Here is an 18,503-nt window from a genome sequence, read left to right on the forward strand (position 1 = left end):
TTAAAGATTCATGCTATGCTGTAGTTTCCTATTTTCAGCTTCATGCTTGTAATTCAAGACTTGAGCTCTCTGCTTGCCACTCCAGCCTCCATGCCTATCATTTCCCCACCATGATGGGCTCTTATCCCTCTGGAACTGTAAGCCCAAATAAACTCTTCTATAGATTGCCTTGGTCATAGTGTTTATCACAGCAACAAACAAAAATAAATAAATAATACATAATATAGAGTAATCTTAAAAGTCCTACAGACTTTTTTAAAACGGGCTAGGGTAAACTACAATGTTCAGCAGGTTAGTTGTTTCAAATATATTTTCAATTGATAATACTTTCAGCTCCTGACAAGTTTTTCAGGGTGTAACTCTATAGCTAAAAGTATCTGTATTGAAGGAGAAAAAGAAAGTTGGAAGATTGACATTAGATTGGCATCAATAATTTATATAAAGCTACAGTAACCGAGGCAGAGCTGGATGGTAAAAGAATAAATGGACTAGACACCTGAACGTAGAACTATAAAACATCTAAAGACAACAGGAAAGAACCTAGATGAACTTGGGTATGGTGGTGATATTCTAGACAGAACATCAGGGGGCAAGCTAGAAATAAGGAATATTTGATAAAATGAACATCATTAAAATTTAAAACTTACATACTGCAGAAAATAGTGTCAAGAGAATGTGAAGACAAGCCACAAACCAAGAAAAACTGGAAAATATATATATAATAAAAAGCTGTTATAAAAGACATAATAACCATCTCTTAAAACTCAACAATGAGGGTCAACGAAATGGCTTAGCAGTTAAACATATTTGCCACCAAGCCTAAAGCCCTGAGTTTGAGCCATAGACTTATATGGTAGAAAAAGAAAACTGATTCCCCCAAGTTGTTATCTGGCTTCCCACACACATGCCATGGCATGCCCCTCTCCATAACACATGAATAAATAAGTAAATGTAATTTAATTTTTAAACTCAACAATAAGAAAGAAAACCAATCTACTTTTTGTGTGTGTGTGCTTTTCGAGACAGGGTTTCTGTAGCTTTGGAGCCTGTCCTGGAGCTCACTCTGTAGACCAGGCTGGCCTCGAACTCACAGAGATCCGCCTGCCTCTGCCTCCTGAGTGCTGGAATTAAAGGCTTGCACCATCACCGCCCGGCTCAATCTACTTTTAATATGAATACTTCACTGAAAGGGTAGATAGATGGGGGTGGGGTAGAGTTCAACATTGAAGCCCAAAGTTCATGAGGATGTCTGTGGTCTGAGCTGCCACTGGTAGCCATGTTGATGTCCAAGGCCCATGCTAGGTTGCAGCCAGGAACCATATTGGTTGGTGTCCATGGTCTGTGTTGTTCGCAGGCCATGTAGCAGCTCGTAGGCTGTGCTACTGCTGAGGGTTATGGTGTCCTAGGCCCATGCTGCAGCAGAGGGCAGTGTTGATGTCCATGGTCTATACTGCCACCAGAGACCATGCTGAGGTTTGTGGCAGGTGCTAACACCAGAGGCCATGTTGATATCCATGATCCCTGCTCCCACAGATTGGAAAGGGTAAGGAAGCTTCTTTTGCAGTGTAATCAATGATGGCAGACTCACAGTTGAAAATGAGAAACGAGTGACCCCAAAAATTCCACCAAGGAACTGATACAGCTAATAAAAACCTTCAGCAACATTGCAGGATACAAGATCAACTCAAAAAAATCAGTAGCCCTCCTATACACAGTAGACAAACAGGCTGAGAAGGAAATCAGAGATACATCACCCTTTGCAATAGCCACAAATGATATAAAATACCTTGGGGTTACTCTAACTAAGCATGTGAAGGACCTATATGACAAGAACTTTAAGTCCCTGAAAAAAGAAATTGAAGAAGATGTCAGAAAATGGAAAGATCTCCCATGCTCATGGATAGGCAGGATTAACATAGTAAAAATAGGTGATCTTACCAAAAGCAATCTACAGATTCAACACAATCCCCATTAAATTACCAACACAATTCTTCACAGATCTGGAAAGAACAATACTCAACTTCATGTGGAAAAACAAAAAACCCAGGATAGCCAAAAGAATCCTGTATACAATAAAACAACCTCTGGAGGCATCACGATCCCTGTAGTTAGAGTTTTCCTGCCTGGCCCAGTCAGGACAAATCTCTCTTACCCGCCAGTCCCACAATCGCTCAGACCCAACCAAGAAAGCACACAGAAACTTACATTGTTTAGAAACTGTATGGCTGTGGCAGACTTCTTGTTATCTACTTTTTCTATCTTAAATTAACCCATTTCTGTTAGTCTATACTTTGCCACATGGCTTATGGCTTACCAGTGTCTTTACATGTTTCTTTTCATGGCGGCGGCTGGCGGTGTCTCTCCCCAGCCTTCTACTTCCCAGAATTCTCTTCTCTCTTGTCCCGCCTATACTTCCTGCCTGGCCACTGGTCAATCAGAACTTTATTTACACAGAGTGATATCCACAGCAGATTCCTGACCTCAAGCTCTATTATAGAGCTACCATAATAAAAACAGCTTGGTACTGGCATAAAAACCGACATGTGGACCAATGGAATCGAATTGAAGACCCTGACATTAACCCACACACCTCTGAACATACAATTTTTGACAAAGAAGCCAAAAATGTACAATGGAAAAAAGAAAGCATCTTCAACAAATGGTGCTAGCATAACTGGATGTCAATGTGTAGAAGGCTGCAAATAGATCCATACCTGTCACTGTGCACAAAACTTAAGTCCAAGTGGATCAAAGACCTCAACATAAATCCAGTTACTCTGAACCTGATAGAAGAGAAAGTAGGAAGTACTCTTGAATGCATTGGCACCAGAGATCACTTTCTAAATATAACACTAGTAGCACAGACACTGAGAGAAACAATCCATCAATGGGACCTGTTGCAACTGAGAAGCTTTTGTAGAGCAAAGGACACAGTCAACAAGACAAAGCGACAGCCTACAGAATGGGAAAAGGTCTTCACCAACCCCACATCTGACAGAGGGCTGATATCCAGAATATATAAAGAACTCAAGAAATTAGACATCAAAATGCCCAACAGTCCAATTAAGAAGTGGGCTATAGAACTAAACAGAGAATTCTCCACAGAGGAAGTTCAAATGGCTGAAAGACATTTAAGGAATTGCTCAACATTCCTAATTATCTAGGAAATGCAAATCAAAGCAACTCTGAGATACCACCTTACACCTGTCAGAGTGGCTAAGATCAAAAACACAGAAGACAGCTTATGCTGGAGAGGATGTGGAGCAAGGGGAACTCTCCTCCACTGCTGGTGGGAATGCAAGCTTGTACAGCTACTTTGGAAATCAATATGGCACTTCCCTAGAAAATTGGGAATCCATCTCCCCCAAGACCCAGCTGTAGCACTCTTGGGCATATACCCGAGGAATGCTCAATCATACCACAAGGGCATTTGCTCAGCTATGTTCATATCAGCATTGTTTGTAATAGCCAGAACCTGGAAACAACCTAGATGCCCTTCAACTGAAGAATGGATAAAGAAAATATGGTACATATACACAATGGAGTACTATTCAGCAGAGAAAAACAATAACATCATGAGGTTTGCAGGCAAATGGATGGATCTAGAAAAAATCATCCTGAGTGAGGTAACCCAGACTCAGAAGGACAAATATGGTATGTACTCACTCACAGAAGGATACTAGATGTAAAACAAAGATGACTAGACTGCTACACAACTCCAGGGAGGCTACCTAGAAAATGGGACCCTGGGAAAGACCCAGGGATCACCCAATGACAGAGAAATGGATGAGATCTACATGAACAACCTGGACAACAGTGGGAGTAATGAAGGGCAAGATTTGAGGGAAAGAAAGCTTAGGGGAGCAGGAGATCCCAGCTGGATCAAGAACAGAAAAGGAGAACGAGGAATAACAGACCATGATAAATGAAGACCACATGAGAACAGGAATAGGCAGAGTGCTCGAGAGGTCCCCAGAAATCCACAATGATATATCCTCTGTAAACTGCTGGCAATGGTCAAGAGAAAGCCTGATCTGACCTAGTCTGGTGATCAGATGACTAAACACCCTAACAGTTGTCTTGGAACACTCATCCAATAACTGATGGAAGTGGATGCAGAGATCCTCAGCCAGGCCCCAGGTGGAGCTCCAGGTGTCCAACTGTCGAGAAAGAGGAGGGTCTGCAAGAGCATGAATTGTTGAATCCAAGATTGCAAAAAGCACAGGGACAAATAGCCAAATGAATGGAAGCACATGAATTATGAACCAAAGGCTGTGGAGCCCCCCAGCTGGATCAGGCCCTCTGGATAAGTGAGACATTGAATAGCTTGAACTGTTTGGGAGGCATCCAGGCTGTGGAACCAGGACCTGTCCTTAGTGCATGAAGCTGGCTGTTTGGAACCTTGGGCTTACACAAGGACTCACGCTCAGTCCTGGAAGGAGGGGACTGGACCTGCCTGTACTGAATCCACCAGGTTTAAATGAATCCCCAGGGGTGTCTTGGTCCTGGAGGACATGGGAATGGAGGGGAGGGGCTGGGGGGAAGGTGGGGGTGAGTGCGGGAGGGGGGAGGACAGGGGACCCCATGTATAAATTAAAACACATAATAATAATAATAATAATAATAATAATAATAATATAAAGAAAAAGAGAAACATAGAAAAGCTTCTGAGATAACTTCTGTCACCTAGTCCCATCCACCCACTCTGCAAAAGAAACAGCCTCCACAGGAAGCCATTGTGATAAGGATGCTGAAGTGCAGCTTTCCACCACTGGGGCTTCCAGTGCATGGGAGGGGTGGGCAGGGACACAACCTGACTCAGTTTTCTCTAAGGGCCTGGCTACTGGCAGGCATGAACACTGTTGTCAGACCAAAGGATTATTGAAGCAGCTCTGTGCAAGATTTTTCTTCTTTTTACTTTGGCCCAGTTACCAAGTCTCACTGAATTTCCAATCCTACCTTTCCCTCTACTAGCATGTAAAATAGGGCCGAAAACCATTCAATCACTTTGATTTTGGTGAGTCTGATGGAAATATCCAGGAGCAAATGCCTGGCTTCTGACTGGGAGTACCTACATGTTCTGTGAGCTGGACCTCTGCTTCTGTTCCTCCAGCCACCAGCCAGGACGTGCATTTCTCTTTTTGCTTTAGAGTCAACCGTTTTTGTCCTTTCGCGCTGTCATTTAAGATCCTTCTGCTATGATTAGAACACTGGGCTTGCAATGCCTCCCTACTAGGGATTGATCTTTGCTTTCCTCTGCCCTCTGTCTTCCATGAAACCCTTCCCATATACATGTCTGGGACCTTGACATTAGGCAATGGCCCCCACTTGCCTCCTCATACACAACTTCTCAGAGTTAAGTCTTTGAATGTCTAAGAAGCCTATTTCTTCACTGTGTTAACTTTTGGCTTTCACCTATCTCTCTCTTTTCCGTTCTACTGGACACAAAACACATCAGCTCATGTTCTCTCAAAGTGCTCAAATCCCAAAAGAGTCAGTTAAGACTTCAAATAGCTCTGAAGCAGACCAAATTGTGACCGTCGTTTAGGGACAGGCGTTTCTAATGGGACCCAAACATAAAAAGGAAGGTAATTTTCTGAGAGAAAGATTACTCCATGAGACTTTGTGGGAGTAGTTAGGTATTGGAGCTGAGTCTTGTGAAACAGAGAAATTGAACTTTTTTTTTTTCTTTCTACAACTTGGAGATTGTGGAGACAGTTCAGGAACAGAGAGTACATATGCAAAAATAGTACCTTTTAGTGGAAAGAATGATGAACCGATAGTTGACAGACCTGTTTTTCAATCATAGTTCTGTCCTCCAGTCCCTTAAAATCTTGCCCTTTCCAGCCCTCTGTCTCCTCATGTGTAACATTGGGTTCATTGAGTTATGTTATTTTCTCTCCTTCCCTTTCTTCTCCTCTCTCCTCCTTTTTATCTTAGGTTTTTGGTGCGGCCTCTCTCTGTAGCCCACACTGGCCTGAACTCACTATGCACTTCAGACTGCTTCTAAACTTGTGGCACTCTTCCAGGTGCTGCCACTACAACAATCACGAGCCACCATGCCTGCTTGTAGTCCTCCACGTCCCTTTGTCCTGACATGTTAGCTCAAATACCACATAGACTAGTTTGCCCCAAGATAGAATAAATCAAAGAATAATTCTGAGTCTCAGTCTTTTCATGTCTAAAATAGAAATAATAACTCATTTGTGGAGTTGTTGTGGAGATTAAGTGAGATCAGTGTGTGTGAGGTACCTAGAGGTACATTACCTAGAGGTAACAAACAAATGGTCTTAGTCCTTCTCCCTTGCACAAGACTTTTCATTAGCTTTTTGCTGACCAATTACTTCTTTTATTTCTTCTCAGAAACAACTTTAAAATATGCCGGGTGGTGGTGGTGCACGCCTTTAATCCCAGCACTCAGGAGGCAGAGGCAGGCAGATTTCTGTGAGTTTGAGGCCAAAGCTACACAGAGAAACCTTGTCTCGAAAAACCAAAAAAAAAAAAAAAAAAAAAAAAACATACATAGAGAATCCATCTCCACTGCCATTCACAGAGTTGCAATAAATATTTACTTGATCTTCCTAATTCTTGTTTGCTTACAGTGTTTGGTAATTTGTTTGTTTACTTGTTTATTAGTTTTGAGGCATGTAGTCTAGATTGCCCTTGAACTTACTATGTTACTGAAGATGGACAGAAAACCTGATCCTCCTTCCTCTACCTGCCAAATGCTGGGGTTGCTTATAGATGCCTTCTTCCATGCCAAATTTATGGTCTATTTTAAATTCAATGGCCAAAGCAATTCCCCGTGGTATTCATCTACTCAAAATCCTACAATGTCAGTACCTCACTTAGAGAAAAACCTAATCTTTACAAACTCTCACTCCCCTCTCAGTCCTTGGACCTCACCTACTCCTTTAACCACAAAGCCTTTCTCCAATGGAAAACGAACATTCTCTTTTCACTGGTTGCCTTGGTATAGCTCTTTCCTTGTGACATATTCCATCAACTCTTTTTGTTTTCTTTTTTGTTGTTGTTGTTTTTGTTTCCAGAGCTGAGGACCGAACCCACTGAGCTAAATCCCCAACCCCCATCAACCCTTGTAATTTATGCATATGTTATTTCTAAGAGAAATTCTTGGAGACCACTAATTTAAAATTGCAGTATCTTTCTCCAGCACTCCATATTATCTATTGCTTTCTTTTTCTTTGTAGATGTTATTGCTGTTTGACATACCACAAAATGCAATTATCTAATAACATCCCATTAGAATAAAAACGTAAGGGCCAATGAGATGTTTCGGTTGCTGAGAAACCTGCCAATCTAAGTTCAATCCCCAGGATTCACATGGCAGAAGAAGAAGATCAACTCCTACAAGTTGTCAAGTTGTCCTCTGACCTCCCCATTCCAACACACACACACACACACACACACACACACACACACACACACACACACAAATAAATCATGGAATATTTAAAATTAGACTCCAAGTTTAATAAGGTCAGATGCTTTCTTCATACACAGTTTAGCACCACTACTTAATAAACAGTTGTTCTTCTCTTCTCTCCACTCCAGATCCTGGGACCAGTAGGAAAGGATGAAGGGTCAGAACATAAATCTGCAGGAGAAGAAGCAAGGGAATAATAACCAAAGCATCTATTTCTGGTGGGAAACTTGCTTACTTGACTATATGACACCATTTTAGAGGCAATATGGGCTTCTGTGCTTGGAGGTAACCCAGGAGGAGAGCATACTGGTCATTCTCAGAAGAACTCTAGGATTCTAGCTTTCCTTGGATCTTAAAATCCCTGAGTTTGGGAGGAGGAACACTTGAGTTCTACTATACACAGAATCCTTTGGTGCCTAAGACAGAAAGAAAGGAGAAGGTGTACCTGAAGGAGGGTTTGTTTGGGGCCTTGTGTCTTCATGTGCTTCCTATTCAGTAATGGGAGTTCTTCATTCCATCATATTGCTTTACTCTGAAAGGGGATAAAATTGTGAGTATATCCACTGCATTCAAGGCTCTCATTCAATAAGTTATTGTGAACATGTTCACACCAACCTGCATAAAATCAATAGGTAGCTTTGTACTATCTGAACTAGCAACTCATAGACTAGTGCTAAGTCCTGATACTGGTACAGCTGAAGCTGGAATTCCCAGAGTTAAGGTGGTGGGACCCACCAGTCTAGCCAGATGTCTTTGGAAATTTGTATTAAGGAGGCCACCCACGTGCCCCAATCAACACCTGGCATGGCATGATAAAGTAAACAGAACCCAAAACCTGTGTGGCATGTGCTCTGCCCTGGCTGCCTCAGCTTTAACCAGAATGCTCGTGTCTAAAAGTTATCATATTAAGGAAGTTCCTGAACTTTCTTTGTTAGTTGAAGATAATGTTGAAAGTTACAAGAAGGCCATGGAAGCTGTTTCATTTATGAAACTTAAAGCCTTGAACTACACCAAAAATATTGACCCCACACCCAAGAGTAATTGGCCAACATAAACTGGTCTCATTTTTGGTTTTGTTTGGTTGTTTTAAAGGGGGAGGGCTGGAGAGATGGTCAGCAGTTAAGAGCATAGCATGTACTGCTCTTCCAGAGGACCAGAGTTGGATTCCTAGAACCACATCCAGTGGCTTACAACCACCTATGACTATACCTCCAGTAGGACCTAGCCAGCTCTGGCCTCTGCAGGCACCTGTACACACACACACACACACACACACACACACACACACACACACACACACCTAAAAATAATAAAAATAAATTTTAAGAGAGAGCAAATACAAAGTTGGGTGGGTAGGGAGGAGGTGGGATGGACCTGAGAGGACTGGAAGGAAGGGATGAATATGGTCAAAATGCACCATATGAAATTCTCAAAGAATTAATAAAATGCTTTTAAAAGTTCAATTTTTTTTTTTTTTTTACAAATGAGAGCTGGCAAGAGCAAAATGAGAAAGTGTCATTATATCCAGTTCAGGGGACCCTGCGTCATCAATAATGAAGACAATGGTGTCATCAAGACCTTCAGAAACATCCCTGGAATTGTTCTATTTTGCGTAAGCAAACCGCTCCTGATGGGTGCAGGAGAGATTTCTGCATTTAGATTTCAGAAAACTAACAGTGTTTTCTGAAAGTTAGATGAATCATATGCCACTCGGTTTATAACCGTTTCCCTCAAGAGTAACTATAGCCTTCACATATATAAGATGATCAATACAGATGTCGGCAGAATCCTGAAAAACCCAGAGAGCCAAAGAGCCCTGCAGGCAACACACACAAATATTCATCAGACTCCTGAATAAGAATCTACCAAGAACCTGAGAATCGTGTTGAAGCTAAACCCACACACAAGGACTCTGCAACAGAACACAGACTTCACCGAGCCAGAAAGAGATATTTAAACTAGTACATTAATATGACATTCGGACTATGCTCTATCCACTTGCTTTCTCCCCTCCCTTCCTTTTTTCACAGCCTGTATGTTTCATTATGCTTTACTGTGTGCATATTTGTTAAGCATCCAATTAACACAGTCTCCCATCCAACTGGAATGTAACTTTAGGAGGTCAGAGTAGAAATGTTTGTTAGAACTGTACCCCCAGTGCCTACAACACTTCCTGACACACTGGATACTGAATATACATTTGTGAAACAAGTATCTGTCCGTGGAAACAAATCCCTCTTCTTGAGGAGTGTGTGGGAGAAGGGAAAATCCTTTACAGTGGCATGATGGGTCAGTGCCAAGTGGAAACCCTGTACCAGGAGAATATGGGTAGAGGGGGAGACCAGAAGAGCAGGCTGGGCTCTGAAGATCAGTGAAAGGCAGGCCTCAGTGTAAGGAGAGCAAGACTTTATTTGTGCGTCTCGGTCTCATTTTGAAGGAGCTGATCAGAATCTCTTGAGGAACAACTGCCTCCAAAAGCGCAAAACTCGTGCTAAGGAAACAGAAGAATCCCAGAAGCAGCTCCGAAAGGCCGGGAGCCAGCGGAGAAGGTGCCTGGAGTGAACAAGTTCCTGTGGAAGTGAAATGACCCTTCATTTGAATGCAAATCCTATGTAAAAGCCAGAAGCCCCTTGACGTCAGCCCAGCCTTTGGTGGCCCTCCTGTGGCCCACTACCAGTCACCTGGAAACCTGGTGTAGGAAAGGAAGATTGGAGCAGTCCCAGACGCAAAGAGGAGCCAGTGGCGCAGCTAGTGCTGATTCTCTCTTGCGTCTCAAACCTGAGTTGGCGCTAAGTTTACAGGGACCTCAGGATGGCTTAGGGAGCAACTTCTTCTATCCAAGTCATCATGTATGGAAGCTGCCTTTTGGAAAAAGAAGCGGCCATGTACCCAGGCACTCTCAGGAGCCCTGGAGGAGGCAGCACAACCGGGGTGGGCACCTCGGGGGGCAGTGGTAGTCCGCTGCCTGCCTCCAACTTCACTACGGCCCCAGCTTACCCACACTACATGGGGTACCCTCATATGCCTAACATGGATCCCCACGAGCCTTCGCTGGGAGCCTGGAGCTCACCCTACAGTCCGCCCCGGGAAGACTGGAGTACATACCCTGGGCCGTCCAGTACAATGGGCACAGTGCCCATGAACGACATGACCTCAAGCTCTACGGCTTTCGGCTCGCCAGACTACAACAATCTGGGCCCCACCAGCGGCGCAAGCAACGGCGGTAGCCTGCCAGCCCCGGCCAGCGAGTCACTGGTCTCCATCGACTCAGGCACCGCCGGTGCCAATTCTCCCAGCAGGAGCCGCCACAGCCCCTACGCCTGGATGCGCAAGACTGTGCAGGTGACCGGTGAGTAAGCCATCCCTCGCACTGTTCCCTTCCTCCCTTCACTGCTCTGGGTCCGCTTGCCCTCTCACTCTTCACCACCCTTGCCTTCCCCAGGAGAGTTCAGCTAAGCAGCCCACAGCGTAGCTGGCTGGCAGGATAAGTACTTCCCTCCTTTGCGCCTAGGTTTAAAGCCGGCTAAAAGTAGCGCTAGGGACTAAACCTCTCCTGGGGCTTGTTGAGGCTGTTGATTTGCTTTGCTCTGCTTTGCTTTGCTTTTACCCTTTGTGGATCAGTCAAGGGAGTGAGCTCATGGGCAGTGTTCCCGATGAACTACAATGATGGGGATCCAACCCTGTCGTTGCCCAGATGGGAAAACAGATGCACATGTGATGAATGGGGTGAGAGGACAGCTGAGCTTGTCACCATGCTTGTCCGTTCTATCTCCAAATTTTTCCCCACCCTGGTGTGCAGACTCGTCAAAAACTGGTGACGCTCAACTTGGTAGGTGCTTGCTTAGCTGGCAACCAACAGCCCAGTCTAAGAAGCTTTCCGCGGCAAAGCGGCCTCAGTTACAGGACTCTTTAAAGAACCTGCGGCTTCCTTCGCCCAAATTAGCAGTGTCTGAAGCCTATCCCTTTCCAATGTTCCTTCCCACCGAGGGAAGCACTGAGCGGGCGAGGTTACACCACTGAGCTGTCAATTCATATGACACAACACTCAACACCTGCCAAGCGTACATCCAATCCGAGTATTATTGTCCCCCAGTAAGTGCCTAAAGCGCTCGTCGCTATTCCAGCAGGTGTCCACGAACAGCAGAGGCAGAATGCACGTCTGCGACAGCGACAGCACACAAGATGGCATAAAGATCCCAATTTAAGGTCTAATGTCGCTGCCCAGCAAGCACTGGTGGACAACCCCTGGGAGCTGGGAGCTTGTGGGGAGGGAGGCTCATAGAGGAAGTGAAGGCTCCTCCACTTTAATCTTAGACAGGGGTGGGGTGATGTGCTTGTTTTCGGCGGTGATTGTTCTCTTATCACTTTCTTATTATTCCAATACTTGCTCCCTGTTACTCGAAAAGGTTAGTGACATTCGACTATCACATTCATCTCTCTGGAGATGATTTTTCAGTAGTATTTGATTCAATGACTATGTTGTTCGCAGTCCTGTGTTTTCTCTTCTCTCTCCTCCAAAAAGCAAAGGTGGAAGAATTGTCAGCCAGGAGGAGGAAGCCCCAGTTGTATTACTAGGGTTAAAAGTAACACTTCCAAACTTGCTTAAAGGCCTGTGGTGGTAGCCGGCATTAAAAAGAAAATAAGGGTGAGTCACGTAACTTTAAAAAATGAGGTTAGGGTAGGGCATCCATCCCCAGAGCTGCTGTTACATCTAATCTTGGGGGTAAAATTAACATCCATTCACCAAAACCTAATAATAAGCAAAATACACATTTTTAAAAGGACATAAAGAGTAGTTGTTGTCTAGGGTTAGACTTTGAAACATGTTAGGGGGAAGAGTGTCTCTGGCTTGTTGTTTTTAATAGAAAACAATTGGGGGAAAGGACATGATAAGAAAATGAGGGTTGGGGATTTAGCTCAGTGGTAGAGCGCTTGCCTGGCAAGCACAAGGCCCTGATTTTGATCCTCAGTTAAAAAAAGAAAAAAGAAAGAAAGAAAAAAGAAAATGATGTTGTGATGGATTTTCTGTTGACAAGGGAAAACCACAACAGTTTTCTCTAACGTTAAGTCTTCCATTTGATTTATATCTCAGAGCCTTCTTTGGGTAATTCTGATGCCAAGAGAAGTTGAGAAGGGGCCTCCTTAGTCTGTGTACCTTCATTTGTTAAAGCCTCAAACCTGACTTAATCACGCCACCTTCACAAAGTTTTCTCTTGAGTGTTTAAGAGAAGCATAAAACTGAGAATAATATTGCAACCCCTTGGACTCTTGGCAACTCGTCCTGTAGACAGAGCTTTGTTAACGTCAACATCTGTTTTATTTGAACTCCTTTTAAGTTCAAATTATTGCTGTATTCTTCTAGCTCAGGCTGTTATTATCAACAATTTAAGAAGATGATGAATATGCACACACATAAATTCTGGAGATTCTAGACTCACTGAGTCTCTTTCGTGACATCAGGCCAGAGACTCCACAAAAATAAATGTCATCACCCTCACTGGATACTTTGGACCAAAATGTACCCCCTTATATGCTTAACAAGAAGAGCAGGTGCTAAATGTTTGTAAAAATCAATGAATGAATGAGTCAGATCTTCCTAAACTTTCTGCTCACCTTGGAACATGCACAACAACATGTGGTTTAGGGTTGAGAGGAAAAAAAATCTGTGGACCCCAAACTGGAAGTAGTCCTTCCTTGGATTAAGGCAATCCAATGACATTTTTTAATATTAATGAAGATAATTGAAACAGACTTTAGTTAAAGGGGGGCACTCATTACGGCTGTGATTTCTAATGAAAGCAAGCATATTGACATGTAGAATAAATTACTGTCTTCCAGATGATCATAGTTTTCTTGGTATTCTATTCTAAACATGTGTCTTTTCATAACATAGGAAATGTATCTTATCCAAAAATTTCTAGAATGTTAATATTTTCATCCAGTCTCATATTTTAAACAATGCCAGTGCATGAGACCAAGTGGGTCCCTCCCCCACTTTCTTTAGTACAGAACTGTGACCCTGTATGGGCACTGGTCAGGCACTGTCCTAAGCAGAGCTGGAAAGAAGCTTCTCTGTTTACAAAAGGAGAAAGAATTTTGATTGATTCTGATTAAGCCATTCAACACTAAGGAAATATTTTAAAAGCTGTAGTCAATTGGGACACTCTACTTAGTAATTCTTGAGGCTTATTATTGTCTTCCTTGGTCTTTCATATTTTGTTGGACAATTTCTTCAGTGAATTTTGATGTGATTTTTAGTTAAAAGCAGTAAAGGACTGCCATTATGTGAAAAGGCATCATGGTGGTACTGCCTGTGTAAGAAGATTGGTTCTCTTCATCTTTGTCTCCACTGTCATCACCATTGTGATCCCAAGGCTTTGTGGGGCTAGCATCACTTTGGCCAGGAGTCTCTCTACTGAACACCATTTCAAATACACTTATGGTGACAGTAAGTCATCCTATGTGGTGACATTGCCTAATGAACTGTGAGGGCACTGTCACCTGGGTGCTGGGAAGGACCACTATGAACTATGGAAGTGTTTGTTCAAGTCCGTGTGGAAGAAGTAATGAAATTCTTACTTCAGAGGAATGGAAATAGCTGTTTAATATATCTTAGACTTCTTTCCAATCCTAAATTAACTCACAATATCAGGTGAGAAGGGAATCCCTTGGTCTCCAAATGTCATTGTCTCTGGAAAATAGAGGAACTTAATAAAAACAAGTATTCTTCATGCTTTTGGGTATTTGGCTTTAGTTATGGGGATATGGACATTATGCCCTAGCAGAAAGTGTCCACATCCCTTCAGTCATTTCAGGGAAGAGGAAATGGGGGGAAAGAGATGTGGTTCTGAGAAGGCAGCACAAGATGAGTTCCAGGAAATTTCAATGTCTTTCTTTTTGTAAACTGTGCAGGTAGTATACTCCCCTGTCTTCTTGGGGGTTTCAGTCTTCTCTCTCAGATTGGGGCCACAGACCCTCTTTACCACTTGTTTCACTTTGATATGCATCTAAGCTCTCCTTTCTTTGGAGGTTATATTGCCGGAAAGGGTGAGCATTTTCATGGCAAATAAAGAGGCCTGCTCTTGACTTTATTGTCCTCAGAAGAAACTGCAAGAGGGGAATTTATGACCAATGGGGGTGGGGAAGGACCACAACCTTTCCAGAGTTCTTGAAGTCTGCTTATATTTACTGATTAATTGACCAAACTGAAGACACAGACACACACAAGTTGAATTTTAACCTCTCTGCTTCAAGTTAAAATTTAAACTCGGGTCCCTTTTTTGATCAGGAAGGGTTTTAGGAGCTACCTCCTCAAAATTATATTTTGATCCTAAAATTTGAGGTCCTAAAAACAAATTAAACCTCAGGTTTTTGTTTTATTCTTCAGTATACATTCTGCCTTTGGTATATGCCAAAAGCCAGATCTCTGGTTTCCTATGTTTCTGTGTGGATTCAGAAATCTAGCTCAAAGTTTGGGCCTGTGAGGAAAGTTAATTGGCTGGGACCCATCATTTCAAGGGAGGGAAATTTCACTTCATTGAGTCGTCCAGAAGTTATCCAGCCATTTAGTTGAATCCTGAGATAGATCTGTTTCTGCATCCATTCCCCCCTCCTCTTCCTGGAGATGAAAGGGTGTCTGACATTTGTTTAGGGCTTGTAAATTCCAAGCCAATTGGTTGATGTTCCTGAATGTAAAGAGGGTTCAGGATGGGATCCATGCTATGTAGCTCCTTTGTTAGGCCTGTGCTGCATCTTAACACCTCAATGGAGTTTAGGGACCCACTTTAAAGAAGTCTTTGTCCTACAGGTCGCTCCCCAAAATCTCACATCAAAAACAACCAGAGAAGATCAGAAGAAGTTTCTAAAAGCCACCGAGAAAAAGAGCAAGCTCCTAGAGGGGGTTAGAGAAACTGAAAAGAAAGGGAAACTTCCTAATCACCTCTGGAAAATTTGAAAGGAAGAGTAACACTCCATTTGAAGGAGAACATGAGAAATTAGCTCAATGTTGTAACACAAGCCAAATGTTTGGATATCTTTTCAAAGCACGTGGAATACTCACTTCAGTCTGCTTAAGTCAACACTCCCTCCTTACCCCATTCACCATCCACTTGGAAATGAAAAATGCCTTAAGACTCCCACTGGAAAACTATTACTTTTTCTAATAAATAATAGGAGCTGTTTTGAAGCATAATTTGCTAAGTAGCAATAAATATTTTCTTTTCAAACTATACAAATTCTTTCTAGGTAGTACATGTAACTATGTCAGGATTCCAGAATAGTTTGCCACACTTGGGATTGTACTTCCCAACAGGTTTAAACTGGGAATAAATCTAGCATACTGATCTGGGAGTCAAAGGTACATGTTTTGGTTTACACTCCTAAGCTCACCAGCACAAATTCACTTACCTATACTGAACCTTGGATTCCTTATTTATACAATGGGGATAAGACATTCTCTGCATAATTCAACAGAGTAGATAAGATGCTTAATGGGAAACAGTCATGAAAGAATTGTGTAAAATGTAATTCATGGTGGATATTGCCATTACTGTTCATTCAATTGTTACATATGGATGGGAATGGAATGAAATTCATGGGTAAAGTGTTTATTTTAAATGTTTGATATAACAGTAGGTCAATGGTAGAGTAGCTGTAATTTGACTGATCATTTCAGGAGAAACATTAAAAAGATGTTTGTTTATATATATATATATATATATATATATATAGAGAGAGAGAGAGAGAGAGAGAGAGAGAGAGAGAGAGAGAGAGAGATGTTTTTATATACATCCAGTTAGATTAGATATCATGGCCACAGATGATAATGCATTTAATGGAGAAACACATGACATATTTGGTTTAAAAATACATTTGCTTTATAATTTAAAGTAATAAATGAAAGTAAGAAGAGTAACTGGTTCCTTCAACCAAAAAAGTCTCCAAAGGAGCAGAATAAGATGAAATGTCATGCTTTCTCCCCCAATAGGGAAAACCAGAACAAAAGAAAAGTATCGTGTGGTTTACACTGATCATCAAAGGCTGGAGCTGGAAAAGGAATTTCACTGCAATAGATACATCACCATCCGGAGGAAGTCAGAGCTGGCAGTTAACCTGGGCCTTTCTGAGAGACAGGTATTGCCAAATATTTCAATTGTCTGGGGTTAGGAGGAACTAGCAAACTAGAGGCCAGATGCTTTCTTCAAGCACCCTTAAACACACACTCATCCTGTGTTATTTCATTGGCCTTTGGATTTATTAACTATTTAATGGGTGGGTATCATCCGAGCCTGGGAACAAGAGATGAAACACAGAGATGCAAAGAGATCAGAATTCCAATACAATTCATCAATCAAGTCAAACCTTGACCTGATCTCTTGAGTAGTACTGAGTGTGAGAAGTGGAAATTTCACAACTATGGCCACTGTCCGCTCCCTGTCAGTCAAACTACAAGAGGGACTGCACATCATTGCAGCTCCATGGATGGAACGTTTCTGTCATTCAGGATAGGAAATATAATCTTCTCTGGTCTGTGTGATGTTATGATGCCTGCCTTGAATTTAATTTACTGTGAGTACTCAGTGAAGACCAAGTTCCAGCAAAGGTCAGCAGTTTCCACTCATTCAGACTTTGCAATTACCTGAGCACCTGGTGAATTTTCCCTAGTCTAGGAGTGATGCTGGAATCATAGACGTCTAGAAAGGTAAAGTCCATTAATACATTGCCTTATCTCAAGCAGTTTGCATTCCATCCGTGTGTAAGCACATTAACACCACTTGGGTGTTGATTTCCAACAAGAAATAGATGGTATTCCATGACCCTGTTCACCCAGTTCTATGTGTTGTTAACGTTTTCATACAAGGAAATTTCTCTTAATGACCGATTGTAATCACCTTTGCTTTCATCAGCGGTCCTTGCCATCCTTATGTAATTATTTCTACTGTGTAACAGAGGATGCAAGTGAGTTCCATTCAGAGTTGCTAGTCCTAGATTTGATTATTTCAGTCTCATTTCTTGTAAAATGCCCACCCTCTCTGAGCCACAGCTTTTTAGAACCTATAAAATGGGTATACGTCACAAAGTTACCATGAGGCTCAAATGAAAAGATGTTCATGAAGGGGTCTCGTAAGACCAGTAGTCACTATTGACTACACTCAGGGTGGTCCCCATTAAGTAAAAAGCATTTTGTGTTTCAGGTGAAAATCTGGTTTCAGAATCGCAGAGCCAAGGAGAGAAAGATGATCAAAAAGAAAATCTCCCAGTTTGAGAACACTGGAGGCTCCGTGCAAAGTGACTCTGGCTCCATCAGCCCTGGGGAACTGCCTACCACTTTTTTCACCACTCCATCTGCTGTCCGTGGATTTCAGCCAATTGAGATACAACAGGTCATAGTCTCCAAATGAAACAAGAGCAGAGAAACAGAAGCACCCTTCCCACTGCACTGTCTCTTTGGCCTCTAAGATATCAGCAGGGCAGTTGAGATTGGATGTAATTCCTTATAAGGCAGAATTCCAAACAAATGGACACACAATGAGTTGGAGATATTTCAGAAGACTCTACCATTCAGAAACACTCCCCGGATAATTCCCATTCTACGTTGTTATATGGGGCACTGGGCAAGAAGTTCAGTGATAAGCTTTGCTCCTTCAAGTCTAGACTCAGGAGCCCTTGCAACAATTCAGAAACTTGCTGGGGCACAGATTTTAAAACACAGTCCTGCCCAGACAGTCCTGCCCAGAGGCACATGCGCATATATGCTCTTGTGTTTGTTATTTGATTGAGTGTCTTTGTGGTCTTTTTTAGGGGTAGGAGTAAAGTAAGCAGGAATTTCTCTGTCTCTCTAGATACCTTTTCAAACAGTAATTTAAAACATCCAGTTTTCTTAACAAGCTAACTTTGTAAAACAGCATCAGGAGGTTATTACAAATCAATCTATTGTCACTGGCTAACAGAAAGGAGATCATTTTTCCCCTCAAATGAAACTTGCCTGCCATCAAATTCCTAATCATAGAACTTGAAAGATGCATCCATTTCAAATCTTGTCAGAACAATGAAATCA

General features: G+C 42.4%; 1 protein-coding gene across 1 annotated transcript; it reads left to right on the forward strand.

Moving 5' to 3' along the window:
* Positions 1 to 10,294: 10,294 nt before the first annotated feature.
* On the forward strand, positions 10,295 to 17,847 carry Cdx4 (caudal type homeobox 4). The gene is made up of 3 exons (XM_036174073.1): positions 10,295 to 10,796; positions 16,434 to 16,579; positions 17,641 to 17,847. The coding sequence occupies exons 1-3, from the start codon at positions 10,295 to 10,297 to the stop codon at positions 17,845 to 17,847; spliced, it is 855 nt and encodes a 284-aa protein (XP_036029966.1).
* The last annotated feature ends 656 nt before the right edge of the window (positions 17,848 to 18,503 follow it).

This window comes from Onychomys torridus, chromosome X (assembly GCF_903995425.1).
Source record: "Onychomys torridus chromosome X, mOncTor1.1, whole genome shotgun sequence".
Taxonomy (NCBI): domain Eukaryota; kingdom Metazoa; phylum Chordata; class Mammalia; order Rodentia; family Cricetidae; genus Onychomys; species Onychomys torridus.